This window comes from Anopheles coustani, chromosome 2, assembly GCF_943734705.1.
Source record: "Anopheles coustani chromosome 2, idAnoCousDA_361_x.2, whole genome shotgun sequence".
Lineage (NCBI taxonomy): Eukaryota > Metazoa > Arthropoda > Insecta > Diptera > Culicidae > Anopheles > Anopheles coustani.
Genome location: NC_071289.1, coordinates 79,307,322 through 79,335,124, shown reverse-complemented (window position 1 = coordinate 79,335,124; position 27,803 = coordinate 79,307,322). Strand labels below are relative to the sequence as shown.

At 45.7% G+C, this 27,803-nt stretch overlaps 1 protein-coding gene across 1 annotated transcript in view; it reads left to right on the top strand.

Annotated features, from left to right (window-relative positions):
• The window catches only part of LOC131265108 (uncharacterized), a 130,131-nt gene extending 103,175 nt beyond the window's left edge, over window positions 1-26,956 (top strand). The window contains exons 4-19 of the mRNA XM_058267370.1: window positions 1,877-1,944; window positions 10,627-10,979; window positions 11,070-11,365; window positions 11,448-12,419; window positions 20,538-21,740; window positions 21,805-22,074; window positions 22,141-22,955; window positions 23,019-23,371; window positions 24,173-24,319; window positions 25,264-25,331; window positions 25,407-25,579; window positions 25,648-25,856; window positions 25,926-26,355; window positions 26,435-26,509; window positions 26,629-26,656; window positions 26,822-26,956. Coding sequence (XP_058123353.1) covers window positions 1,877-1,944; window positions 10,627-10,979; window positions 11,070-11,365; window positions 11,448-12,419; window positions 20,538-21,740; window positions 21,805-22,074; window positions 22,141-22,955; window positions 23,019-23,371; window positions 24,173-24,319; window positions 25,264-25,331; window positions 25,407-25,579; window positions 25,648-25,856; window positions 25,926-26,355; window positions 26,435-26,509; window positions 26,629-26,656; window positions 26,822-26,944 — 5,583 coding nt within the window. The 3' untranslated portion in view covers window positions 26,945-26,956. The remainder of the gene's footprint in view (window positions 1-1,876; window positions 1,945-10,626; window positions 10,980-11,069; window positions 11,366-11,447; window positions 12,420-20,537; window positions 21,741-21,804; window positions 22,075-22,140; window positions 22,956-23,018; window positions 23,372-24,172; window positions 24,320-25,263; window positions 25,332-25,406; window positions 25,580-25,647; window positions 25,857-25,925; window positions 26,356-26,434; window positions 26,510-26,628; window positions 26,657-26,821) is intronic.
• The last annotated feature ends 847 nt before the right edge of the window (window positions 26,957-27,803 follow it).

The following is a 27,803-nucleotide window of genomic DNA, read 5'->3' as shown; positions in this document are numbered from 1 at the left end:
GTGTCCATGCCCTGTCTTGGCAGACTGGCTTGCACCAGTGTGTTCCTTCCGGTTGCACACTTCCTTCCGAGTGTGCACCGTAAATTTATTCCATGCACTTACTTTGGCGATTTTTCCCCCATCGCCTGCCGAAACTCCGATCCGAAGCACAATTTTGTAAATGAAAAAGGAAGTTCCAGTTTCGACAAAGCGAACGAATAAAAAACTCTCGAGATGGTGGCTCCACCCGCCGGAAAGGAAAAGAAAACTCCCGCTGTAAAACAATAAGGAAACTGCACCACCTTCTCGGCGCGCAAATCCATGCAGTTTTTCTCTTATCTTTCGGCTATCGTGGGCCGGTGTTTTCCAGCATTTTCGTGCAAATCCTTCCCACGCCCAGCCACGTGCAACGATTCGGTGAATGCAAGAAGTCGATAGAACTCCCCATCCTTGCGAGTAACCTTTCGTGTGGCTTTTTTATGTTTTCCTTTTTCGGGGTTCATGGTTGGGAAATGCATAAATTTCCACACCGTCGTTTGGTCGCTCCTGGTCCCGCTCCAGCCCGTGGGCTCGTTTTCGCGAGGCAACGAATGGAAAGCAGGCTAAGATAATTAGATATACGATTCGGCCGAAAATAAATCGGGGAAGTTTAACGAAGGTTTTTGGAGTTTTTGTTTTTCCTCTCGCGCAGACGGCAGAGCGAGCCGGAGATAACGAACCTCCGATCCGAATGGGGCTGCTGCCGAGGCGTTTGTTGTTGCGGCGAGGATTTTTGCAAGCGGAAAAAAGCAGCACCATTAGTGAGTGAGTGAGAAAGATGGAAAGCTTTTTTTGGGGTCGTGGAGCTTTAATGTTAAGTTTTGGTTGGTGGAAAACCGCCAAAGCCCTCCGCCGCGTTTCGAGTGAGAATGGGAGGAAAAGAGTGCTAGCAAACCGGAACGATAAACGATAGATAACAGGAGAACGGGAGAGAGAGAGAGAGAGAAAGGGAGAGAGAGCGAATGGGAAAAAGAAAAAAGGTTGCACATTTCCACGGAGGCGACCGGTGCGAGAAAAGGAAGGATATCGTGGGAAAAAGCTGCCCCGGGAAAATGAGACAACCCAACGACGATGCGAGGGGTTTTGATAACGATGAAAACGACAGCGCCGACGATGACGACGACTACGTTGGCAACTAGGACGCATCCATCGTCTCGTCTTTATCGGTCCCCGATGGAAGGGAAAACATTATCAACACACACACACACACAAACGGGCCAAGGAAAACAATGTTCACTCCTCGGGCGCTACGACGTGGGCGTACGTCGTTGATGAACCCAAAGCACCCGAGGCGCGTGGCGTGGGAAAATGTTGTTGTGACGGAAAAATGTGACCCCCACCGGGTGCGGGAGCGGCCAGAACGGGATGGCTACAGAATGATGGAAAAACCTGCGCAACGGTGACTGCTTCTTGCGATGCTCGCTGCGAGGTTTTTCCACTTGGCGTGGGTGGAGGCCGGAGCCCGATAGAGCGAACGTGGGAAAAATGTTGATCCGTACGACCACATTGACACACATTCGGGGTTCGTCTTTCTCGCTAGAACGCGCTCGCGGGTGGTAGAACTTTGAATGCCACCAAATGAGACGAACCGTTGAGTACTTTAGATGATCAATTGATTAAATAATTGAAAATAAAATATGTCTCTTACAATACAATTTTAAAACACATAAGTTTGATAAATTGCACGGTTTAGTATTAAGAAGTTTTTTTCAATCTTATGCCTCAAATTTCTATGAAACTTTTAAACTATTCAAATTGTTTGTAAATAATATATAAGATTTTTAAAATGACGGAAATAAAAGGTGCTCGCTCGATCCTCATATCACTAACAATCATCTGTGTTCTATCTCTTTTTCAGGAAATTGCGGCCATCCTAATAAGCTTCGATAAACATTCCGAGTGGCAGTCGAAGGAAGTAAAGACCAGGTACGTACAAAGCGTTAAAAGGATCCAACATTAATCCACATCCTTTATTAGCGGGAGTTTATTAGCACACGGTGAAGAGCAAATTATTAGTTCAACCAAAAGACGACCGGGAGCGTGTACGTAATAACTCGTAATAGGCTCGTAAAAGGTAAAAGAAAAAGAACGAAAGCGAAACCGAGTCGAGCCGTGAACCGTTCCATCCCTTGTCACCCAATTCTCCTCCTCGAGGCCCTCCCTCATGAGACATGGCGACGACATTCATAAATTTGTCAAAAATTGGCTTACCAAAACCTCCCCTTCCCCCCTTCTCCCGGGGGTTGATGTCTCACAGGACAACGGCGTATTTAGCCGACAGGTGCCCAGGACGGTTCCGGAGTCGGAAAATTGTCCGGACCATGTTCACCGGGGCGTTAAACGGTTTATGATGGTTTCCCGTTCCGACCGTAAAGGCACGAATCCTTGGCACGGCCCGGGCGGAAGGCGCGAAGATAAACGACTCACTCATCATCTGGGGACGTCTTGTTCGGTGTGCATTTTCGCGGGCCGGGGTTGTCAAACCGTGCTACGCCCCTGCTGCTCTCGGGGGAAGATTTATTCTCACAAACACATATTAATTTAACTTTATCACTCCACCGAAGCCGGTGCCAAAAAACCGGTGGTGGAAAATGAAGGTGTCGTACGGCTCGGAGCTGGCGGAGTTTTGGTCGGGAAATCTCACGTAGCATTGAACTGGGGAAGCGCTCGGAAAATCCTCCCCCAAAAGGAATGTATCATCACCGTCACGCGCCGGAGCCCCAGGCAAAGGCACCTATTTATGATTATTGTGTGATGTAATTTTAAACATTTTATTTCCCGCCCGACATTTTTGATGATTCTCACTCCCTCGAGGGTAGGCGGAGAGGTTTTCCCCAACGTCAACCGACGTCAGGTCCTGTTGCTTATCTACCGGCACGAAGGGAACCCCGTCGGGCTGGTCGCCGAAGATGAGGTGTAAATAACGGATCAAACAGAAACCGACACACACACACATCGGGCACACGTATGTTTTATTGGGTGTTTGCATTAGTTGTTGCAATTTATTGTCGGCCCTTTTATAGCTGACGTAAGGGAGGCCGAGTTTTCGCAACACTGTTGCCGTCGAACCGGGTCGAATCGGATGGGCACGTCGTTCGGTAGGAGCCGGTCGAAATTGTTTGTTCCGGCGGAGGTGCGTACCTGACCGGACTTTTGTGCCCCGTTGTGGACGACCTACTTTTCCACCGGCCGGTAGTGTGGTGTGTTTGTGTGGATCGTATTTTAACCCATCCGAGGGGAAGGCGAAATATGTTATCATTCGGTTTCCTGATAGGGCCAGTGTTTAGTGTTTCATAGGATGTTGGAAAAGGATTTTAAGTAATGTTGGGTGTAAATCATTTTCCATTGTTTGGTTACATTTTTGGTGATATATCGACAGTTTCCAGACCTTTTATGTTTGCTGAACGTTGAAAGTTTTATATTTTCGTGTGTAAGACAACAGTTCTCTGGGAAATTCTTCTGAATTTTTCGAACCACTTCAATGCTACCGTAAAATTGATATTTATAAATAATGTTTATATTCATTATAAAATAATTCCACTGGAAAAGATCAGTTTTAAATGATGAAAATATTGTTGGCATGAAAGTTGGTGTTAAAAACTAAATGTTAAACTGCTTTTCTTCTAGTCCCTTCTTTTTCTTAATGATAAACGTCGATAAAAAGAATGTTGTTATAGCCGCGAATATATGTTAATTTGTTTCTAAATTTTCTTATTAAAAGAGAAACGTTTAGTTCATAGAGAGATTTGTAACATACAATAATGTGTCGTGTACTCGATGATCGACCGATCGATATATTTCGTCCGTTCTCCTAGACGGTTCAGTTCAAAGAGACCGTTCTTCCTGATCTCTAGTGACAGGTGCTGACGGAGAGTAGATGACATACGTATACTCGGGTCACACCTGACACTACCCGTTATACCAGTTATAACTTCTCCGGGGGGTGGAAGTCGGTCGTCCTCGTCCGAAGAAGTGCGGAGTTATACATTTTTTCGTAATTCGTTATAATAGTTCTTTTTTTTTCTTAATATTAGCCCTAAATTAAGCTGATCTAAACAAATTATAGGTCCATTCACAATTATCTTATTTACATAGGATGGTTCACTTTTAAATTTGTATGGATACCATAATTTGAAATAGTTAATGAATGATTAAATGAAAAATTAAACGAGATGTCTTATATAATGAAAAAGAAGGTGGTCAAAAATATCTAGCACGATGTCTTTTGATTTTGGCCTTGTGTCTTATCACACCTTTTCCGTTTTCGAACGGTTTTTCTTTTACGCGCTTTGGCACAATTTTCTTTGCTCGCGGTTGCAATTTTGTTCTTATTTTAGGTAATCCAAAAAGTTTCTGGCACTCGCTAAATATTGGTGAAGCCCGCTTTACAATATTTTCTACCATCCGTCTATTTGATTTGATTGCCTTTGGCATGTTATTTTTTGCCTTAAAGAACAAAATCTCTGGTGTTCTATAGTCGGTGTTGCTTAATAATTCTGTAGTTGGATGATTTGTATTGTTATATTGCGTGACTGCTTGTTTTTGTAATAATCTAGTATCCGATCGTTCGTATTTGTGCATGTTCGTATTCAGAATATCCGTTATTGCACAGTGTGTGTTTCTAATCTGTTCGTTTGATTCAGCATAAAATGTACAAATCGCACAGCTATGGATACAACTAGGGTGTTCTGTTATTATAAGGTTGTTTTGTTCGTTTGATTGTTTCACATCATCTCCTATTGTCGTTGTACTAACATAACGTTCTTTTGTGAAATTGTTATTGCTATGTGTTTCTGGTAGTGTACTAACATAACACTCTTTTGTGAAATTGTTATTACATAGTGTTTCTTGTTGGGTTTGCATTACAGTTTCTTCTGCAAATATAGCAGTTTGTTTTCCGTAATAATCGCCAGATCTTTCGGCAGAATGAATGGTTTCTAAACTTGAGGCTTCGGAGTTAGTAGTATCTAAGAGGTGTTTCTTAGGACTCGAAGAGTTTTTTGTTATTGTTTCATTTGCATGAATTTCTGTTGGTATTCGACTAAGAGCGCCAGCGACTATGTTTGCCTTTCCTTGCCTATATTTCACTTCGTAATCGTAATCTTCTAACTCTAATCGCCAGTTAAGTATTTTTGAATTTATTTTCTCTTTGACCTGCCAAAAATTTGTCAAAATTTCATCTTCTTCACCGCCGAAATTTTCAGTATTATGTGAAGGAATTCCATTATTGTTAATAACGTTTCTATTGGCTGTAAACCGACTATTCGTGGAGGGATCTACTTCCATTTTGTCTGTATGAGTTTTAAAATGGTTTTGTTGAACTGGGTTGACCTGTGAATATGTTTGACTTGGCCCTTGGGTATGCACAAAAGATGTTTTTGCGTTTGTATTAGTTGCAAATGTCTTGTTAACTGCACCGGATTTTTGATATTTTGTTTGTGTCAATTGAGAGGATATTTTTTCATTTGCAGTGAATTTGTAAAGAAATGCATAAGCAGTTTCAATACTATCAGGCTTAGATGCTTGTACATAACCGAAATAAGGGTGCTTTAGCCCGGCAATGAATGCGGCAAGTACATCGTCTTCTATAAACTTGCAGATGGCTGTCCATCTTTCACTGTACACGCTGTTCTGCTTAGCAATTGTTTTTATGTTAAGCATCAATTCTTTTGTTTTCTTATAATATGCATGAATACTCATCTCATCACTTTGTTTATTCGACCAAAGCTGGGCTTTATATGTGGCCAGCTCTTGACGATCACCAAAAGCTTCTATTAATACTATTTTTACTTCTTCAAAATTTATCGGGTTACCAGCTAAACACAGCACGTCCTTAGCATTTCCACAAATTTTATTTAAAATAGATTGTACGTAAATAGCGTACACCTGGGAGCTTACTAAATCTTTGAAAATTTTCAGAGTGTTTTCTACTACTGTTAACCAAGACTGTAACTGTTTTCGATTTCCATCATAAGGCGGTATCGATTTAATTGGATCGGGGATCCGAAAAACATCACTAGTAACAAGAGGCAATGAAACAGGTTCTGTAATCGTGTTTGATGAACACGTGTTTCCAAGGTTCGATGGCCTTTGTACCGTGGCTTCATACGCTTCCTGCTTTGCAGTTATTTGTTCTATTTTAGCATTTAAAATGTTTAACTGTGAAATCACTTGCGTTAACACATTTTCTGCCGTTCCCATTTGGGATTGCGATTGTTCGAGCGACATCGCTCCTAGCTCAATGTTTAAGTTAGCAATCGGAATGTGAGCTAAACTTCCAGAATCTATTGAATCAGCACTTTCACTATATTCACTATCACTCACGTGGTCGCGTCTGGTAAATAATAGCTTATCCAGGTCACTCATACAATTGCAAAAAAAAAAAACAGAAGAGGTTGAAAAAAACTACAGTAGATCACAAAAGCCGTCTATCTGGTAGTGCGGTTTTGTATTTAGATAGCGCGTCTATCTTGTAGTGCCCACTATCTTTCGAACGCCAAGTTCGATGCTCTTTGAAAAAAACTGGGTCAAAGGAGACAAAAGATGGGACAAAAAAAATTGATGTGAGCACGTTACAGGACGGCGGCACCACAAATCACCCGATCTTTGACGATCGATCGGAGATGAAACTACGCTTAATAAAAAAACGAGTTTCGGGTACTCTTACACAAAGGATCACAAAAAAAAGTGAATCACTAATTTGCACTTTTTTAACCTGTTCACTATACTCACATCCTACCGGCTGCGCCAATAATGTGTCGTGTACTCGATGATCGACCGATCGATATATTTCGTCCGTTCTCCTAGACGGTTCAGTTCAAAGAGACCGTTCTTCCTGATCTCTAGTGACAGGTGCTGACGGAGAGTAGATGACATACGTATACTCGGGTCACACCTGACACTACCCGTTATACCAGTTATAACTATACATTAGAAGAACATACATGTAGTTTTTCCTGAAAATTTAAAACAACGGAAATTTGACTATTTTTTTAAGAAAGTTATTCAAATTTCTAAATATTTTGGCACATGCTTTAAAAAACAATAAATTACTAACTTGACGCCGCGACGTTGCTCGGCGACGAAGGGAGTGAGAAAAGAATTATGGTTTTAACTAATACTTGAAGGATATGTTTGAATTTAATAATTACAATTTAAGTTACATATTTAAAATGTTGGATATTTCATCAATTTCCCCGTAATGTAACCGTAGGGTAAATGTGTTAGATACACCTTGACATTTGTTTAAATGCTTGTTTTGTTTGTTTTAGTAAAAGTGAGATTCAATTGTAAAATTTAGATGATTTTATCAAAAAATAGTGATCAAACAAACCTTCAACAACATCTGCAGTACTTAAACTTAATGAGTGAAAAGTTTCAGAAGCGACGGTTCAGTATTGGTCGAGTTTTTAGTGTACACAGAACTCCATACATAAAAAAAGCTAAAATATGTAGTAGATATCAAAAATCATACGTTTAAATTACACCTTCAGCCTTCCATACGGTCATTGATTTTGTCAATGTCGCCATCGACATCATCTTGCATGTGGCCAATTTTTCATGATGTGCGTGCCTTATGACTTCATAATGCCCGGAGCTACAGGTTTTCGTCCCAACTCAACAAGCCACGTGTGTATGATTGACCGGAACAATTACTCAAAATTGAACGCGAAACGAAAGTGCTCCACAGTGACGTCGGTCAGCGTGGCACAGGTTCGTTCGTTCGTTCGTTCGTGAATGCGCCTGTAGACTAACTTACGCAAAATATTTACCATCCAAGTGCCGGAGCGTGTGCACCGTTCCGCGAATTAATTAAAGGACCTCGGGTTTGAAGTGCGCGGTGCAAAACTTTAGAACGCATTCCGGCGTTCCGGTGGATGGCGAACTAGCTTGCCGTTCCGTTAACAAGGACCGCGATCGGATGTCGAAGGGCTGTTTTCCCGGCCAACGGGTGGGGGGGGGGGGGGGGGGCGGGGAAGGGTGGGACGAGCGCGTGTGGTGGTAATTTATATCCGTTCTCGCGCGCCCAGAAATCCTTTCACGGCCCGCGGAACCGGAACCGAAACCGTACGCCACTATATCGATATGTGTGTGTGTGGGTGTGTTTGTGTGTGTGTGTGTGTGGAAGTAGTGCGAATTAGTTCTCCCGCCGTGCCGTGATTGCGACTCTCGAGGAAACGGGCCACTTCCAGCGCGAAAACTATGCAAGTGGAAAACGAGCATATGTGGCATGGGAAACTATACGCGTTCCCACCCACTCTCACACACACACTTACACGTGGTGGCTTCTTTTTCTTCCCCTCCTTGCCTCGTCCAAATAAACTGTCCTGAAGCTGTCCATGCGTTCCGGGCGTACGTTCGTTCGCCACGTTCATCCACCCGCCGGTCGGAAAAATATGTGAGAAGTTAATTATTCGCTTCCACCCGGAAGTGTTTGCAAGAGAGCGCGCTTGTGTGTGTGTCTTGGAGCAGTTGAGCTGGCCGAAGAAGGACACCACCCTCCGCTGGAGCTGTCCCGGTGGCGGTGGGAATTTATTAGCCTCGCTGATAAACGGACGGCGGCTTTTCACGGGGCCCCGGGACCGGTTGACAAATAAATTGGGTTAAGCTAGTCGGCGTGCGGCTAATGTATGCAACAATAGTTTTGCGTGTAATGCCGTGCCGGCATCCACCTTCGGGTTCTGGCGGCGCAGGAAGTGTGTTTGAAAAATGGCAACACTTTGGCAAACCCCGGGCGCGGGATCAGAGTAAATTAGGGCGCAAGTGGATGAAGACACTTTGTTGAAGAAGTAATTAAATGAAAGCCTTCCGGAGTAATTACAGCAATCTTATTCATAATGAACGATTGACGGCAACTTAAACAACTTCGGCGCGAGAAAAGGTGAAACTAGTTTACGAAGGGGGAGGTCCCGGAAGGCGGCGATTAAAACTACTTAAGGAGAGCGTTTGTGGTCCTCACCCTCCTTTCATTATTTTTACTTATGAACGCATTTCCGGTTCCTTTTCACCATCCAGGCTTTAAATAGTTACACTTAATGATAATACCCTTGTAAAATGGATATTGGGAAATTGCCAGAGCAATTGATAATTATCCCATAACGAGCTGACCTACGATCCCCATTCGCACCTTTGGTTGACCCAATGAAAGTCGTACAACCAAACGACCGATTACTGTCCCATTAATCCCATCCTGCGAACCGATTATCCCCGATCCTCCCCGACCAGAGAGCGGTATAGGTTATGACAGAATGATTAAATTTAACAACAGTCAATCCCCCCAAGGGACACTCCAGTTTCAGCAATTTTTACTCCACGCAAAACGATGGGACGTGTGTCGTCATCCTGTCAGCCGTAACCACAGTTTGAACGCTTTTCCGAACTTCCGGTCGTTTCCGTTGGCAGCACGGTGATGCCAGCGACCCTCCCACTCCCCCATCCTCCGGGTAAATTGTTTGACTTCGGAAGGTAACCGGCACTCCGAAGGATTATCATCGACACGTGCCCCACATGGGTGGTGGAAGTGGAGCAATGAAAATTAAAACGGGTCATTAAATTTCATTCGACGGTAATGGAGCGTTTCTTTCGCTCTTCGCCTTCGTCTTCGGTCTTCTCGATCGGCCGGGTTTTTCCTACCTTGGCGCGATATCTGGTGACTTGGGTGTCGGTACACGGTTGTGGTGAGGTGAAATGTGTGTGTGTGAGTGGGTTTTATTTTCAATCTAGAATCACTATAAGGATCTGGGGTGTGAATATAATTTATATACGTTTTGCCATCTTAATTAAGTTTAAAAGAAAAGAAGGAAACGGGTTTTGTTTGAGATGAAGGACAAGTTTGAATATCGGGATAGAAATATTTAGATTCAATTCTTATGTTTAACCGTACTGAAATGAAATATCAGCATTGGGTATTCCTTCTGGTGAAAAAACTCATTTTTGTTGTGTGTTTAAAATGATTTAGTTGCATTTTTCACTCGTAAGAAAACAAATGCTCTATTCAAGAACGAAAATGAGCGTCGAAAATATCTTCCCTGTGAAAGTGTTGAATTTTGGTTGAATATATGATTCAATCGTAAATAGTGATATGCCTTATGAATCTTTAGGCGCGATTCATTCATTCATATGAATCTTTTACCCAAGATTCATTCATATGAATCTTTCACATAAGATTAATTCATATTGCGTCATGAATCTTTTGGGATTCAAATCTTCAAACGTTGATGAATCTTTCGAAACCTTAACCAAAAAAGGAGGTTTTCTCTGCCCATTTATTGTTCTTTTGTTTTCTGTTCTTTTAACATTAATAAATCTTTAGAATTTATAAATCTCTCTTTTAAAGATTTATGAATCTCTAAGACGATGCAAATAATTTTTGCAAAGATTCATGAATCTGAATCGAAATCTCACAACTCTAATCTTTGCGATAAAGTTTTGATTTGTCAAAAATGTTGAATTTCTATAAACTTGCGCAGTGACAATGAAATTCAAAATTTAAATCGACAGGAAACTTTCAAAACTTAGTTTCTACAACTAGAAGCACCTTTCTTCGACTAAATAAAACCCTCAGTAATTAATGTCACTCAATCAACTCCATTTTCCCACCCAAAACAGACCCAAGAGTGGCTCGATGCTGCTGTACTCGCGTAAAAAGGTGCGCTACCGACGCGACGGCTACTGCTGGAAGAAGCGTAAGGACGGCAAGACGACGCGCGAGGACCACATGAAGCTGAAGGTGCAGGGTACGGAGTGCATCTACGGCTGCTACGTGCACTCGGCCATCCTGCCCACGTTCCACCGGCGCTGCTACTGGCTGCTGCAGAACCCGGACATCGTGCTCGTCCACTACCTGAACGTGCCGTACCCGGACGACAACAAGATGGCGGTCATCACGCCCAACCTGGCGCTCTGGGGCGACAAGAAGGAGTGGACGAAGGAGGAGCTGGTCAGCCAGCTGAAGCCGATGTGTAAGTGAAGTGCTCTGTTCGAAGAGAGTCGATCGATTGTTTGTTTTTGTTTTCTTTCGGTGGTTCAACCTTCACTGACGGGGCGGTTAGTTTTTCCCACAGTTTTCAGCGAGGACGAACCGGACACGGCGAACGAGATCGAAATCTCGACGGCCGAAACGGTCGAGGCGATCGTGAGCCAGCTGATGGAGAAGCAGCGCATGGCCCGGCAGACGGCGCTGGTGAAGCAGCTGGAGTGTGGCTGCCCGGACGCGAACTGTGCGGACGGGAAGTCGTGCTCGCACCCGATGCGCCGGATCAGCGCGGCCAAGGGTGGGCAGGAGCTGGGCAAGCGGACGGACGGGCACGGGCCCGGTTCGGCCCCGAACGTGCTGATCGGCTCGAGGGTAGGTGTCACCGTGAAGGTGAGAGATGCATTCTGTCCACCGCAAAATCTCAATCAAAACACCACTTTCCCGTCACCCGCAGATGTACCCCCGATGGCTGGACAACCGGCGCAGCCAGCAGCAGCAACAGCAACAGCAGCAGCAACAACAGCAGCATTCCCAGCACACCATCCTCGACCCGAACGGTGCCCGCGCCATCACCCCCAAGACGCTCGACTCATCGATACACTTCCAAGTCATTCCTACCTCCTCGCAGAGTCTCTCCAGTCAGAACGCAATTAGAGCCGGCAATCAGAACGCGTCCGCTCTGGCCATGGCCGCCTCCTTGGCTGGGGGTGGCGCCGGGGCGCAGCTGACGAGTGTCGGTAATCATATTACAAACGGCAATCATCTGGCCGGACACAGTCGGTCGGCGATGATTATCACCACCAGTCAGCACCAGCAGCAACAGCAGCAGCAACATCACCAACAACAGCAACAACAGCACCTGCCCAACGGTCACCCACTTCATGGCCACCCGCAACCGCACTCCCAGGGCCAGCAGCAACAGCCCCAACACCATGGGCTCGCGATGAACGGCAGCAGTAATTCGTCCAACAGTGGCGCCAGCAACAACAACAACAACAACAACAACAGCAGTAGCAACAACAACACCAACAGCGCCACCAGCAATCAATTAACCGCCATCGGTGGCCACTCCACTCAGGTGTCACCGGCGAACGGCGACCGTGGATCGGCGGACCGTGGCTCCAGTGGCGCTTCAACCGCTTCCTCACCGTCGGCCGGAGGAAGCGAGGCAAACATTAATGAGAACCGTTTGTCACTGATCGGCCAGAGCCGGCCGAATGGGTTCGGTGTCAGCAATGGAGGCGTCGGGCCGGACGGGAATCACTCCGGTGGTGGTGGAAATGGAACGTCCAACGGTAACGGACTCATGGTGAACGGAGGTGGACAGGGGGGCACGGTTCATCACAATCGAATGTCGGTGAACAACGCCGTTAGCAGCGCGTCGGTTGTTACATCGACGCCACCGTTGGTGCTGAGTTTGGGACAGGTTCGTACACATGTTTGAGTTCATCTATTGCATGTTCTATTTCTCATGTCAATCATATGGTGGCTTTTAAATGATTGTATATTTTCTATTGACATCAGAATATATTCTTTTTGAACGAGGAATAGACGTTGATTTAAGAAAAGATTCATTAACTTTTTGTAACGTTTCGTATTTGAATATTTAAAAAAGTGCTACAGAGTTCGTGATGAATTTGCGCAGTAAATTTAAAGTAGTTATTTTTCAGCTTTGCGCCCCAATATTCAGATAAATTTGATAGCATTACAAACGGTTATTTATCAGAAAAAATAACTAAGAATTACTAAACTAAGAGGGTTATTGACTGGCCACCGTCATTTCATTTTGTTCGGGTATTGAAACAATTAGGATAAATTAATGGAGGGCAAGCCTAAAACCTAACCTTCGGTAGCCAATCGATATCGATAGAGAACGGTTTGCTTTAGTTTTTGTTTTTGTACGTAATCTGCACAATTATAACCAAATCGATCCGCTTTTCAATTTTCATTTGCTAATGAAGTTCAATAGTACCCAAACGGAGTTTATCGCACCGAGGTTACTTTAATGGATGAACCCTGTTGCGTATTCAAATTGGGTTGCGCCGAAATGTAGGCAATCCCAGAATTAGTTAGATTAGTTTCGAAGTTCGAATTGGCACTTCGAAGTTCGAAGTGGCATTGATCCACGTACGTATGAATGGCAACGATACATGAATGGGACAGAACGAATGGCGAAGAGGTATAGCAAAAAAAGTATTGAATTGAACGGAGTAGTCCATTCAGGCCTTTTGCCAAGGGAACCGCAGTTAGACATCACTAATGCAACTCGTCGCCGATTAGGGTCGTTTCATTCAGAAATTTGAAAATATATGGATTACTTGGAAAAGAAAAACATCCGTTTTGTGTGTTATACTTTACAAGCTTTAAGATCCTGTAAAGAGACCGACCCACGGTATCTCTTGTAGGACATCTTCTAGCACGCCAAGTTTTCTATCGTATTAGTTTTGGAGATTATTGGGAGCTGTGACCTGTTGGCATGCCCATCGGTCCCAGTCTGGCTAATACTCCACACTGAGTGTTGGTACCGTGCGTACCAACTCAGACGCGCACACTCCGGTCACAAGCGATTGCGACCGACCTGACGGCAAGCTCGATCATTTGGTCCTTCGAACCGGATCCTGATCCCACGTGGGATCATCCGCGAACATTCGAGTAAATCGGGTCGAAAGTAAAACGCGTCGTTCGAATACCGCGAATATAGTGTGTGTGTAGTGTGAAGCACAGTTCAAGGCTTCAAAATGCCCAAGGCTAAGTCATCGGACTCTCTGCGGCATCGCATGAACTACGTTCAGCGTAAGGTGGAGAAATTGAGTGCAGAAATGGACGACGAAAAGGCAGCTGGCACCCGCCCTACGGAAGCAGTCATCAAATTACGCAGCAGCATCTTGGAGCGTTGCAGAGTGCAGTACGAGGAGCTTCACGTCGAGAGGTTGGAGTTAGCAACAGTGGATGAATACGAGAAGCACGACGCTCGGCTTATTGCGTTCGAAGCTCTCGTAGAGGGAATCCAATTAACATTGCTCGCAAGCAATCCGGAGAAAAAGTGCGATGTGCCTCCTACGCAGAGTGTGCACTTACCAATGCCAATACCCACATTTGATGGGCAATATAAAAATTGGCCCAAATTTAAACAGTTGTTCAGCGATCTTCTGGCTCGCACAAACCATTCAGATGCAGTGAAACTGCACAACCTCAATGGAGCATTGGTTGGAGAAGCGGCAGGCATATTAAATGCCAGTATGATATGTAATAACAACTTTGAGACTGCCTGGCAGCTCCTGACCAACCGGTACGAAAATCCCCGAGTGATTGTGGAATCTCACATTGCGGGATTGCTCGCCTTGAAACGGCTGGATAAGGAGTCATCCAAAGGATTGCGGGCACTCGTCGAGACGTGCAGAATGCACACTGATGGGCTTGCTCAAATGGGAAAGCCACTCGACGACACTAGCGCTCTAATAATCAACCAACTAGTGGTATCGTGCTTAGATCCAGACACACGGAAGCTTTGGGAGCGGACACTAAACCACGGCGAATTTCCAATTCTGACGGAAACGCTGCAATTCATCCAGACCCAAAGTGAAGTGTTAGAAAGATGCTCAATTGGAGGACCCAGCAATATACGAGTGAAGAGTGCGAGAGTGTGTACAGTTGCGGAAAATGGTTGTGAGGTTTGCCACGAAGAACAACATCCATTATACAAATGCAGCAAGTTCTTGGAGATGGACGCACAGCAGCGGATTGACAAGGTAACCAGCCTCAAGCGTTGCCTCAGATGTCTCGCTAAAGGGCACAACAAGCGAGAATGCAAATCTAAGTGGTTCTGCAAGGAATGCAGAAAAGACCATCATTATTTGCTGCACCTTGTTCGAGTGGAAAAGCAGCTCCAACCAACAACTAGTGTGGACCAAGGTTCGGTAAGCATGCAGTGCTCAAATACGGCGAACGCGACAGTATTGTTGTCCACAGCAGTTATTTTAGTGATCGACCGATCGGGCAAGGCTCATGAAGCAAGAGCCCTAATAGACAGCGGCTCGCAGTTAAACTTTATTTCGGCAAGCATGGCCCAACTGCTTCGATTGCCAATAAAATCGGCTCATGTTTCACTCGTTGGAGTCGGCGCTGAACCTGTGACTACAGCAAAGCAGAAAGTGGTAGCCATAGTCAAATCAAGATGCTCAGACTATACGGCAACCATCGAATGCATGGTGTTGCCTAAACCCACGGCTGAGCTACCAGTAGTGACCGTTCCTGGTTTGTGGAAAATTCCGGAAGGAATTGCGTTAGCAGATCCTACATTCTTCCACAGTCGGCGAGTCGACATGATCCTGGGAGCGGAACTATTCGCTGAGTTGCTGCAGACAGGGAAGATCCAGCTAGGTGAGAACCAACCAACATTAATCAATTCCGTCTTTGGTTGGATCGTCAGCGGCAAGGTCGACCCATCACCACCAGTCCAAGCCAACAACGCAGTCGTCTTGACCAGCATCGAAACGCTAATGGAGAGGTTCTTCGCGATTGAGGATGCAGACACCAACAACAACTTGACCATCGAGGAAACAGCGTGTGAAAACTTCTACAGAGAGACGACAACACGCCACGACGATGGGAAGTTTGTGGTTCGCTTGCCACAAAAGGCCGACATGATAAATTCACTGGGTGAGTCAAAATCAATGGCAACTAAACGTTTGTTAGCAATTGAAAAACGATTGGACAAAGAACCTGGTACTCGTGAGGCATATACCGCATTCATGAAGGAGTACGAAGAGCTGGGACACATGAGTGTTGTATCAAAGGAAGGTGATGGGCACAGCACCGCGTATTATATGCCACATCATCCAGTGTTTAAGGCAGATAGCAGCACCACCAAGTGTCGTGTGGTTTTCGACGCTTCAGCCAAATCGTCAAGCGGTATATCATTGAATGACACACTCATGGTAGGTCCAACTCTTCAGCAAGAAGCAACAACAATTTTAATCCGTTTTCGGACGAAGCCTATAGCTCTCACAGCCGACATAGCTAAAATGTATCGGCAGATTTGGGTACATCCGTCAGATCGACATCTGCAGAGAATATTGTGGCGACCATCGAGAGACATGCCTATTCAAGAGTATGAACTGAATACGGTAACCTATGGCACTGCAGCGGCACCATATCTTGCAATAAAATCGCTGCAGCAAACCGCCGTAGATCATGGTGCCCAATTTCCTCAAGCAGCAGCCAAAATGTCCGATTTTTACGTCGACGATTTTATTTCGGGAGAAACCACTGTTGAAGCCGCAAAGACACTACAGCGGGAAGTTATTGATATGGTTGCTAAGGCTGGCTTCTGTTTGCGAAAATGGGCATCGAACAATCCGAATGTTCTACAAGGCATAGGCGAAGAATCTTTGGCCAGTCCCTTGCTACAAGATGAATCCGAAGCAGCGCTTTCTACACTCGGGATGATCTGGGAACCAAATGCGGATACATTTCGTGTTAAAATAAACATCTCCGAAACTGGCAACACGAAGCGATCGATATTATCACAAATCGCTCGTATTTTTGATCCGTTGGGACTGCTAGACCCAGTGAAGGCACTAGCTAAGCAATTGATGCAGAAAATATGGAGTTTGAAGACAACAGAAAAGAAGAGATGGGGCTGGGATGATGAAGTACCCTCCTTAATTCATCAAGAATGGAGTAAGATTTGTTGTCAGCTGAAGTATCTGCAATACATCCAGGTTCCACGAGTCACGATCAATGAAGGAATAAATGGACTTCAGTTACATTTCTTCTGCGATGCATCTGAAGCAGGTTACGGAGCATGTTGCTACGTGAGATCAATAACATCATCGGGAATGATAACCTCAGGGTTACTAGCGTCAAAATCAAAGGTATCACCATTATCTTCAAAACATTCCATAGCTCGTTTGGAGTTATGTGGAGCGGTTTTAGCGTCGGATCTATTAAACATCGTTAGCAAGTCGACAGAATTCAAGGTGGATACAACTTTATGGACTGATTCCATGATAGTTGTACAGTGGCTGCAATCATCTCCACATCGGTGGAAAACCTTTGTTGCCAATAGAGTGACAACCATCCAGCAAGCTACGATCGGCTGTAACTGGCGACACGTTCCTGGTAAGGACAACCCTGCAGATTTGGTTTCAAGAGGCTGCTACGGCAAAGATTTGATCAACAATAACCAATGATGGCAGGGACCAAGCTGGCTTGTGCAGCCAGAATCAGAATGGCCAGTTCCAACACTTGATCGAGCATCGGATCAAGACACTGATCCAGACATCATCACAGAAGAGAGGAAACTCACGATTCTTCACGCGGTTGAGGAACCGAACCATCGTATATTTATGCTGTATTCATCATTTTCAAGGTTGAGGAAAATGATCAGTTACTGGGTTCAGTTTCTGAATAAAAAATCTGGCAAAGTGAACTACGAACAACCTGGACTGACAACCACGGATATGCAAGAAGCAGAAAAAATCTTGTGCAGATTGGCGCAACGTGAATCCTTCAAGGCGGAATTGAAGGCGTTAAGGGGCAACTCGTTTGTATCCGCATCATCACCACTGAAATGGTTGCACCCGCAAGTGTCCAGCGATGGCATCATCCGAGTTGGCGGTCGTCTAGCAAATTCAACGCTGCCGATAGAATCCAAACATCCGATGGTTATTTCAGGCAATCATCCATTGGCCATACTCATAATGTGGCACTATCATCTAACATTGATGCATGCTGGCCCGCAGTTAATGCTCAGCACACTTCGACAGAAATATTGGATCACCGGTGGCAGAAATTTGGCACGAAAAATATATCGACAGTGCCATACATGCTTTCGCTGCCGTCCTCCGATGACCGAGACGTTAATGGCAGATCTACCAGCAACGCGAGTAACCGCAGCACGACCGTTCTCCATCGCCGGTATTGATTACTGCGGACCTGTGTACTTGAAAGGAGTTCATCGGCGCGCATCGGCTACAAAGGCGTTTGTGGCGATCTTCATCTGTTTCATCACGCGCGCAGTCCACATCGAATTGGTTTCCGACTTAAGCACCGCGGCGTTTCTATCCGCTCTTCGACGCTTTGTCTCAAAGCGAGGTCTACCAGCGGAACTTCACTCGGACAACGGGACCAACTTTAAGGGTGCAGCGAACCAGCTTAATGCAATTTACAAGTTATTTAATTCTACAGAGCATCTACGCAGCGTAAATTCGTGGGTTCTGGAGAAAGGCATCACCTGGAAGTTCATCCCTCCACGCTCCCCTCACTTTGGCGGTCTCTGGGAGGCTGCGGTTCGATCAGCGAAGTATCATCTGGTGCGAGTGCTTGGGGACTCATCTCTAACTTTCGAGGATATGACAACCGTTCTTCATGAGATCGAATGCTGCCTCAACTCCCGTCCCATCACACCCCTGACGGATGACCCTTCTGACGTCGAGGCGCTGACTCCGGGACACTTCTTGATGGGCACACATCCTCTCCAGATACCGGACATCGACGTGTCACAGCTCCCTGCGAATCGTTTAACGCATTGGCGACACGTTCAGCAACTGACACGGCGTTTTTGGGATCGATGGCATCGAGAGTACCTGCAGCAATTGCAGCCCCGGGCTAAATGGCTTAAACCGGGAACAGCACAGATTCAACCAGGAGCGCTGGTGTTAGTTAGAGAGGAAAATGTACCATCAACGAGATGGCCTTTAGCACGTGTAATGGAGATCCACCCGGGAAAGGATGGAGTGACTCGCGTCGTCACATTAAAGACAGGACAGGGAAATCAAATGGTTCGACCAATAGTAAAACTTTGTCCGTTGCCAATGTTTGAAGAGAAAGCAAATTAGTGAATTAGTAAAATTCGTAGAATTTTAGGTGGCAGGATGTTGCGTATTCAAATTGGGTTGCGCCGAAATGTAGGCAATCCCAGAATTAGTTAGATTAGTTTCGAAGTTCGAATTGGCACTTCGAAGTTCGAAGTGGCATTGATCCACGTACGTATGAATGGCAACGATACATGAATGGGACAGAACGAATGGCGAAGAGGTATAGCAAAAAAAGTATTGAATTGAACGGAGTAGTCCATTCAGGCCTTTTGCCAAGGGAACCGCAGTTAGACATCACTAATGCAACTCGTCGCCGATTAGGGTCGTTTCATTCAGAAATTTGAAAATATATGGATTACTTGGAAAAGAAAAACATCCGTTTTGTGTGTTATACTTTACAAGCTTTAAGATCCTGTAAAGAGACCGACCCACGGTATCTCTTGTAGGACATCTTCTAGCACGCCAAGTTTTCTATCGTATTAGTTTTGGAGATTATTGGGAGCTGTGACCTGTTGGCATGCCCATCGGTCCCAGTCTGGCTAATACTCCACACTGAGTGTTGGTACCGTGCGTACCAACTCAGACGCGCACACTCCGGTCACAAGCGATTGCGACCGACCTGACGGCAAGCTCGATCAAACCCTAATCATGTTTATCAATTAGTTTTCTAAGTTTAATTGGCTAAGATTACAATGAATTTGTTAAATGTTGCCCTATTCATTGAAACTCCTGTAAACTGATCCTTCCTACGAGGTTGCATACTGTATAAAATCCTTCAAACTTGTTGAAAATAAAGATGGATAACGGATTGGTCTCTTAGTTCGATATCATTGGGTTTAGCAATCCCTGGTTATTTATTCTGATACCTTACACAATTACCTTTCCAGTGCTGTTAAATTTATCTGAATATTGTGTCGCAAAGATGAGAAACAATTTGCTCACATATATTAAACACTTTAGTAACATAATTGTTAAAGATGGCCTTTAACGATGCTCTTCGCGGGAATAAATGAAAGGCACCAGCTTTTCTTGCCTTTGTGAAAACACTTTTTATTGTAATCGCAATAGCCAAAAAATTGTCTGGCTTTCTCGCTTACGTTTTTACTAAGAGGACGAAGGCGCATCCTTCGATCCCTTTTATATATTTCCAAAACATCGCCATCGCGGCGACGTTTCCGTTCTGACAGCTTCGTTGGACCGATACATTACAGCGGTTCCAACAACCCGACCCGAAATGATGGATTTTTCGAAATCCTTTACAGTAACAGAGTTTTATATATAAAACTCTAAAGACTATAATTTTTTGGAATGTTGGAAACGGTTCCAACGTAGTGCAAAAGCAAATAAAGAAAAGAATTCCTTAGGAACCGCTGTGGTGCGGAACCAAAAAATTAGTCTTTTTATTAAACGCTTATGTTTGCACAATTCGCTCATTGCGCCCAAACGTGCCCTATTTATAGCCTTCTGCCGGCGAAGCCGACGCCAAGGGTCATCGCTCCTCTCGATCAGCCGATCCGTCAGCTGATCGATGAAGTTCCCTTTTGGCTTATCACTATCATCAGGCTGTCTGTTCTAAGCCGAATTGACAGCTGTCGTTAGAAGCAAAGTGTTTCTAACAATAATACTAAAAGAAATGAAAGGAAATCTTGAATAGTTGTTTGTTAAACGCACTCTTCTTTGACTTCACACTGTTCTAATGGATTACCAAATATTCGATCTGGCAGAATCTTGGAGCACCGGGCAGCTTACTCATCCTCAACGGCCAACAACAATCGTTCGTGTGTCAATCGCAGCACCAGAAGCCGAACGAGAAAGAGTCCGATCAGGCGATCAAAACGGAAAGCGGATCCTCGACGAAGCAGGAAATGATGGACGCTTCGTCCTCACCCGTGCCATCCCTCTCGCACCAGCACCAGCAGCAGCAACAGCAGACGCGTCAATCGTCGAGTGGCTCGTCCTCGTCCTCGAACGGAGCCAACGGAGGGTCTACCTCCAGCAAGCAATCGTTCGAGAGTCTCTTCGGCTATCAGAACCACACGCCGATGGCAAGCCCGGTGCAGGGTGGGATGGAGAACGGTGGAGGCGGTGGAACCGGTGGTTCCGGCCACCACCATCACGACAATCTACCATTCTTCAACGAAACGCTCGACTTATCGCAGGAGGACATCCAGAAGACGCTGAGTGCGAATATGCCGCTAGGGGGACATGTAACCGGTCACGATAGTACGCCCACGGATGACGCGATGAACGGCGAGATCAACCCGATGGACTTCATCGAGAACTGTGGCGACAACCATGGGACGGTCGATGACGACGTGTTCGTGAACCTGGACGCGTTCGACATGCTGGTCGAGTTCCCGGAGCTCGAGCTGGACGCAAAGAGTGAGTTCCTGCGGGACGGTAGCGATGAGGGTACGGACGAGACTGCCGGCGGGGACAGTGGAAGCGAGCTGAGCCGGTTTAAGCTGTCATCCGCACGGAATGTGATGGCCAGCGAGCAACACCACCACCATCAGCAGCAGCAACAGCAACAGCAGCAGTCGCTTTCGAACGTGTCCACCATAACGGACTTCAGCCCGGAGTGGGCCTACCCGGAGGGTGGCATCAAGGTGCTGGTGACCGGGCCGTGGAGTGCCAGCTCCGCCTATACAGTATTATTCGACTCGTTCCCGGTGCCGACGACGCTCGTGCAGGATGGGGTGCTGCGGTGCTACTGTCCGGCGCACGAGGTCGGCGTCGTGACGCTGCAGGTCGCCTGTGATGGCTTTGTGATATCCAATGCGGTCAACTTTGAGTACAAATCTCCGCCAAAGTTCGAGACGAAGTGCGAGGGCAACGGCAACGATATGCTGTACAAGTTCAACCTGCTCAACCGGCTCGAGTCGATCGACGAGAAGCTGCAGATCAAGGTGGAACCGGGCGAGTTGGTAAGCTCAAAGCTTGTACATGAACCAGGAGCTCCGTGAGAACTAACGCCGCCTTTTTTTCCAGCCGGAAGATACTCTTCTGTTCAAGCAGAACAACTTTGAGGATCGGCTGGTGAACTACTGCGAGACGCTCACGTCAAAGATGTGGCGCTCGGTTACGCCCGGCCCGTTCATCGATAAGCACCAGGGCATGACGCTACTGCACCTCGCGGCAGCCCTCGGTTATGCCAAGCTGGTGCGCACGATGTTGACCTGGAAGGCGGAAAACTCGAACGTCATTCTGGAGGCGGAAATCGACGCACTCAGTCAGGATAAGGACGGACACACCCCGCTGGTAAGTAACACTTCCTTGTGTTTGTGGTACCTCTTCTTCATATACTGTGTTTGGCCTTCTCGGTAGACTCTTGCTTGTGCCCGAGGTCACACGGAAACGGCCATCATGCTGTACAAGTGGAACCAGAACGCGCTGAACGTGCGAACGAACGCACAGAAGAGCCCGGTGGAGGTGGCCCGCGACTACGGCCACGGTGAGCTGGCGCGTGAGCTGGAGCGACACGAGAAGGAGCGGATATCGGCCGCCCAGCGAACCCCGACCAGTGCTTCCATCCCGACGCTGGCCTCCATTTCGTCGTCCATTTCGACCACATCTAGCTCGACGGCCGGTGCGTCAACGCAACAGCAGGCAGCAGCCGGGTCCTCCAATCACTCTTCCAGCGCGTCATCGCCCTCGGCTTCTCCTTCCGCCCGGGACGCCTCCGATCTGCTGAGCAACCTGACCGACGGGAACAGCAACGCAGCGACCGCCGACGGCAAGGGCACGGACAGCAACAACAACCTAAACCACGGCAACAGCAACAGCAATGGCGCGTCGATGCTGAGTGACGCGGCCAGCACGATGCACAACTTCCTGAACCTGAACCAGATCTTCAGCTACGGCGAAGGCCTGCACGGTACCAACAGTGACAGCTGCAGTAACGACAACTTCGGCCTGGTGGCGGCCTTCAACCCGTCCCTCTCGCCGAACGCCCTGTCGCCGTACAGCGAGATGAAGGGCTCCTGTTCGTCCGGCAGTGGCTCGCAGCAGCAGTCCGGGCTCCACTACGGGCTCGAGAATACCAACTCGAACCCGATGCTCTCGAACGCCCTGTCACCGAACTCCGACAGCAATCGCAGCCACGACGGGGTGTTCCTGCGTCCCGGTGCCGTTTACTCGAGGTTCGAACCGTTGTGTCGAACGTCAACCACACTCTCTAAACAAAGAACTATCTCGTCCCCTAGCCAAAGTCCACCGGGGGCTCGACTCTCCAAGCGCTCGTCGATCGACAGCGGAATCAACATGGACAGCCGTACCTCGTCCGGGGTGAGCCGCACGGGAAAATCATTCCGCGATGCACAACGCACAAATCGCATGGACCGCAGCATGTCGCTTCCACTTGCTTCCGGCGGTGGACAGCTGGCGGGTAGTGGAAAGAACCTCACCGGTACGGCGAACTCCTCCACGGCCGGAGGTGATCGCGACACGGACAGCTTCTCCCTTTCGCTCGGCACCGAACGCACCACGGAGTCTCCGTCGCAGATCTCCAGCAACAACTCACTTCTGTCGCCGCTGCGTAAGATGGACTTTGCGCTGTGTAAGTATCGATCTCTCCTCTTCCTCTATCTCTAGAAATCTCGTTCACTGCGGTGTGGATGGAAGCGATCCCTTCGCAAATTGTTTTTTTTCTCGTAAACATAATTTTAACCTCTCCGTTCGTCCATTCCGGACGAGTGCATCGGTGCATCAGCACTCGAGACGGTGTGGCCTGTGCATCAAACCTTTTCATCCGCCTATATACTACTCAAGCTACTACGATCTTACATTCACCCTAATAGCGTACACAATCTTTTCCAATTTGCCCTGGCTTGGAATTCATAATTAACACATTAGTTAGATACCTCTTTTCGATATATTTAAACGCTTCTTTCCAAATGCTTTCCCGCAAACTGTCCCCCGCCTTCAGTGGATTCCGAATCCATAGTTCAAAACCAATTTTTCTTGCGTGTAATCGACGTTCATTCGAACTACTCTTCATTTAGCGCTCCCCAATCGCTTTTGGTCACCATTCCGTTCCGTTGTTTTTTTCCGTTCCGAGTTTCCAACGTTTCATCTTCCCTCTTTCGCCTGTAGAACTTAGTTTACATCGCGGTTAGTGCTTGACGACCTCAACGGCCAACCACACGGGGCCGTGTACGGCATTCATCCACCATTGTTTATGATCGTTTGAACTTTGTCCGTTGGTCGAATGTGTTGTTCAATACCGATTTTGATAATTATTCTTTTATTTTCCTCATTTATGTTTCCTTTTCCATAATCTTTTATCCTTATTTGCATTCGACAAAATGTTGCTCGCATTCGAAACGCATACGAACGCTCGTTGCTCCACCGGCTGCAGGTGAGGTTTCGGCCACGGAAACCAGTCCCATGTGCGAGGATGCGGACTCGCTGCAAGAGGACGACTGCCACCATCAGCATCCCGATAGCATGGACATGGGTCAGGGGGGCAGTGGTAATGGCGGTGGTGCGGTCGGAGGCGCCGTAGGTCAGTGGATAGCTGTCGTGGTTGATCGGTGGTTTAGTTTGGTTTATTTGTACCCTTTTGGTTGTTGTGTTTTCTTCTGTCGTGTTTAGTTGTCCAGACAATTTACATTGTCTTTAGTTTTTGTTTTACGTTGTTTCTGAATTTTGTTTTTCTTTGTACACGTGGGTGACAGTAGTTCAGTTTGCAATCATTTTTAACCATCTTTTGTTATAGTGTTACCTCTTTGTGTTATCATTTATCTTCTTTTTTTAAGTTCTAACAGATTTGTTTCCATAGTTGCAGTCCATTTATATCGGTTTAAATTTGATTATTTCTGTTTCATTTGTGTTTCTTTCCGACTTTGTTTTGGGTGTGTAGTTTTCATTTTATTTATCCTTCTCAAATCTCGATGTTAGATAAATAGATTCTTTTGGTGTCTACGTTTTGTTTTCGTTTTGTTTATCTTATACTTCCATCCCATTTCTCTTGTGTGTCGACTATGTAAATATTTTTAATTGGATTCTTAACTGTTCGATCTCCCAAGTGGATGGCTACTACAAAAAACAAGCCTTTAACTATTCTATTTCCAACCGACCTAACTATGATCTAGACTGGATTAATAAAAAATATATTCACATTTTCAAAACATTCCTAATTGTGACTGAGGGATACGGTTTTCCACAAAGGCAAATAGATTAATACACACAAGCTTTCATTAAGATTTTTGATTGAAAAGGAGTGAGGTATTTGAAAAGAGATTTGATTATAAATTTTTTGTTTGTTTCGTAAAAAGGTAAGTCAGCACTCTTGCTTGATTATTTTAATACTTTCTACGCTTTTGCTTGATCTATTCTGTAGTGGAATGTTTGTGTACGTGTGTACTGTTCTACTAGATTCGGTGGAGAAAACTATCTTTTCCTACCAAATGATTTTTAATTCTGTTTTATTCATCCATCTATTCGCAGGGGATTCGGATGCAAAAGTTCTGACGCTAGCGGAACAAATTATTGCCGCCATGCCAGAGCGAATAAAGGTAGGTCAAACATGGTCGTTAAGAAAAGTACGTCCAACAATAAAACCTGAAAACGTTGTCCATCTCTTAACACAGAATGAATCAGAAGAAACCATGTACCTTGGCAGCCCACTGCCCGAATCGTTGAACGAGGACACGTCGGGGATGGGCATTCTCAGTGATACGTTCATGGAGCCCTTGCTGGACTCTCTTCCTTCGTCGCAGTTCGATCAAGAGTTCAATTTTGAGTTCAGTGATCACAACTATCGGTATGTTTCTCACGTTGTTTGCTTGTGCGGAAGAGCGATCGGTGTTAACCATAATTTCTGGGTTATAGTTATCATGACGTCGGAACGCCCTGTTCAAGTCTTAGTCCCGCATCTTCCGGTCCGCTGCAATCACCTGCCAGTTACTCGATTCCTCAGGATCATCCCGTCGGGTCTCCTAGTCCACCTCCAACCACGCAGGACTTTACGGAGTTTTTGCAGTCCTCGAACACTAATGTCCGACCGTTTGAGGCCGATTTTTCCAACCTTAAACTAAATGGTAAGAAGCGCTATAGAGGCAGGAGGAAAATCTGATTCTCTAATTATTCACCCACGTTTACCCCATTAGATCGTGAGCAGCGCGAGCTGTACGAGGCGGCCAAATGCATCCAGAAGGCGTACCGTTCCTACAAGGGTCGCAAAAGTCGCATGGAGGAGCAGGACAAGGAGCGCACGGCGGCCGTCGTGATACAGAACTACTACCGGCGCTACAAGCAGTACGCCTACTTCCGGCAGATGACGCAGGCCGCGCTGGTCATTCAGAACGGCTACCGGTCGTACTGTGAGAACAAGCGATTCAAAAAGTCCCAAACCGCCCAGCAGAACCAGCACCCGGTGACGAGCAGCGAGGAGGAGAAGGCATCGTCACAGTGCATCGAAACGTACTACCAGAACTTTCGCAACGAGCAGAAGCAGCAACAATCGCCTCAGCAGCAACAGCAGAACAATCAGCAGAGTGGTTCCAGCTCGAAGGAGCCAAGTCCATCGGGTCCCTTGAAGTAGGTATCCTTAACTCGTTGTCGTTTAGTGTTTTATCGAGAGAGTAGTACTAATTTACAAACCTCCTTTTTCGTGCAGACGAACTTATTCGCAACGAACACAAAATCAAGCCGCTAGGAAAATACAGCAGTTTATGAGACAATCCAAAAACAAGTAAGTAGTTGATCTTTTTCTGTACATAAGTTGATCGTTAAATCGTTAAAACACATTCACTGTTACCTGCTGCCGATAACATCATTTAACGTCCATTCAAATTCTTGTCTTGCTATCAGTACGTGGGACGAGCAAATGACAAACGTGGTGAGATATTCGTCCAAATTAAACTATTTAGAATCTTTTGGTTCCTATTTCAATCTGTTTATCTTTGCTTGAGTTTGTGAACATATGTTTCAAAAATAGAACATGAGTTCCTTTCAGCATGGTTTATTAATTTCATTTCCATTTCTTCCCCTCGCCCGAAAACAGACTGCAGAGAGAACGAGCAGAAAAAGAGAGGCTGGTCCACCTACGCAGGGTGGAGTACCTCCAAAGCTTGCAGTGTCACGAAACGCCCGAGGTACCGCATACCAGCGATCCAAAGTGAACTAACGGCACGGCTGGTACCCTGGTGCAGTATAGGTGAAGGCATTTCAACCCAATTTGAGGCGCTTACGTTAAGTTAAGTTATACTTTTCCTGTTTTCAAGTTTACGGATTAGAGGAAAATCTGTTGAGCCGCTTACATTGAGTTGTAAATCGCATACGCTAGCTACATGTGTCCTAAACCTTCCATTATTACGTTTTAAAAATCTTTTTTTTTGTGAGATTCCATGAATTTCTCATTTACATTTCAAATGTATAACGGTCAAATGAAATGTTTCATTCACTGCAAGTGAGTCTGTTTCAAACTAAAACCAGTAGATGGCGCTAGCGATGCGATCAAATAAGGTATTCTGGGGTGATATACACCTTTTATTGTAAATTTTCGTTTCTTTTGCGAACCAAAAACGTTCGACAAATTTCACTTTTATTTGCAGATGAATATGTTTTGCAGATGTTAAAACTGTGTTTTGCAGATGATATAAATGTTCAAACAAAAAAATTCTGTTGTACGAAGCCTCTACACAAAATGAAAAGCATCAATAAGATGACCAGGTTGAAGTGATTTGTAGCACTCTGAAAGTGTTTTTCAACTTCCACGGATTTAGCAAGAAACCTAAAATGAGCGTAAAGGCTGCGGCAAGAAGCGTTATATTGCTCGGATAATTCAAAACATAGATCCAGCCAACCAGCAGTAAGGTGAATCGAAAATGGAAAAGTTTAATCAGATACCTGACTTTTTAGTAGAATTATATATTAAAATAGGTACCAAATGGTAAAACTATTGAAGAAAAGAAAAAATCGCGTACAGTTGTGGCAAAAAAAAAAAACAGAAAACTCAAACAACAGTTAGAAAAATGTGATTTGAA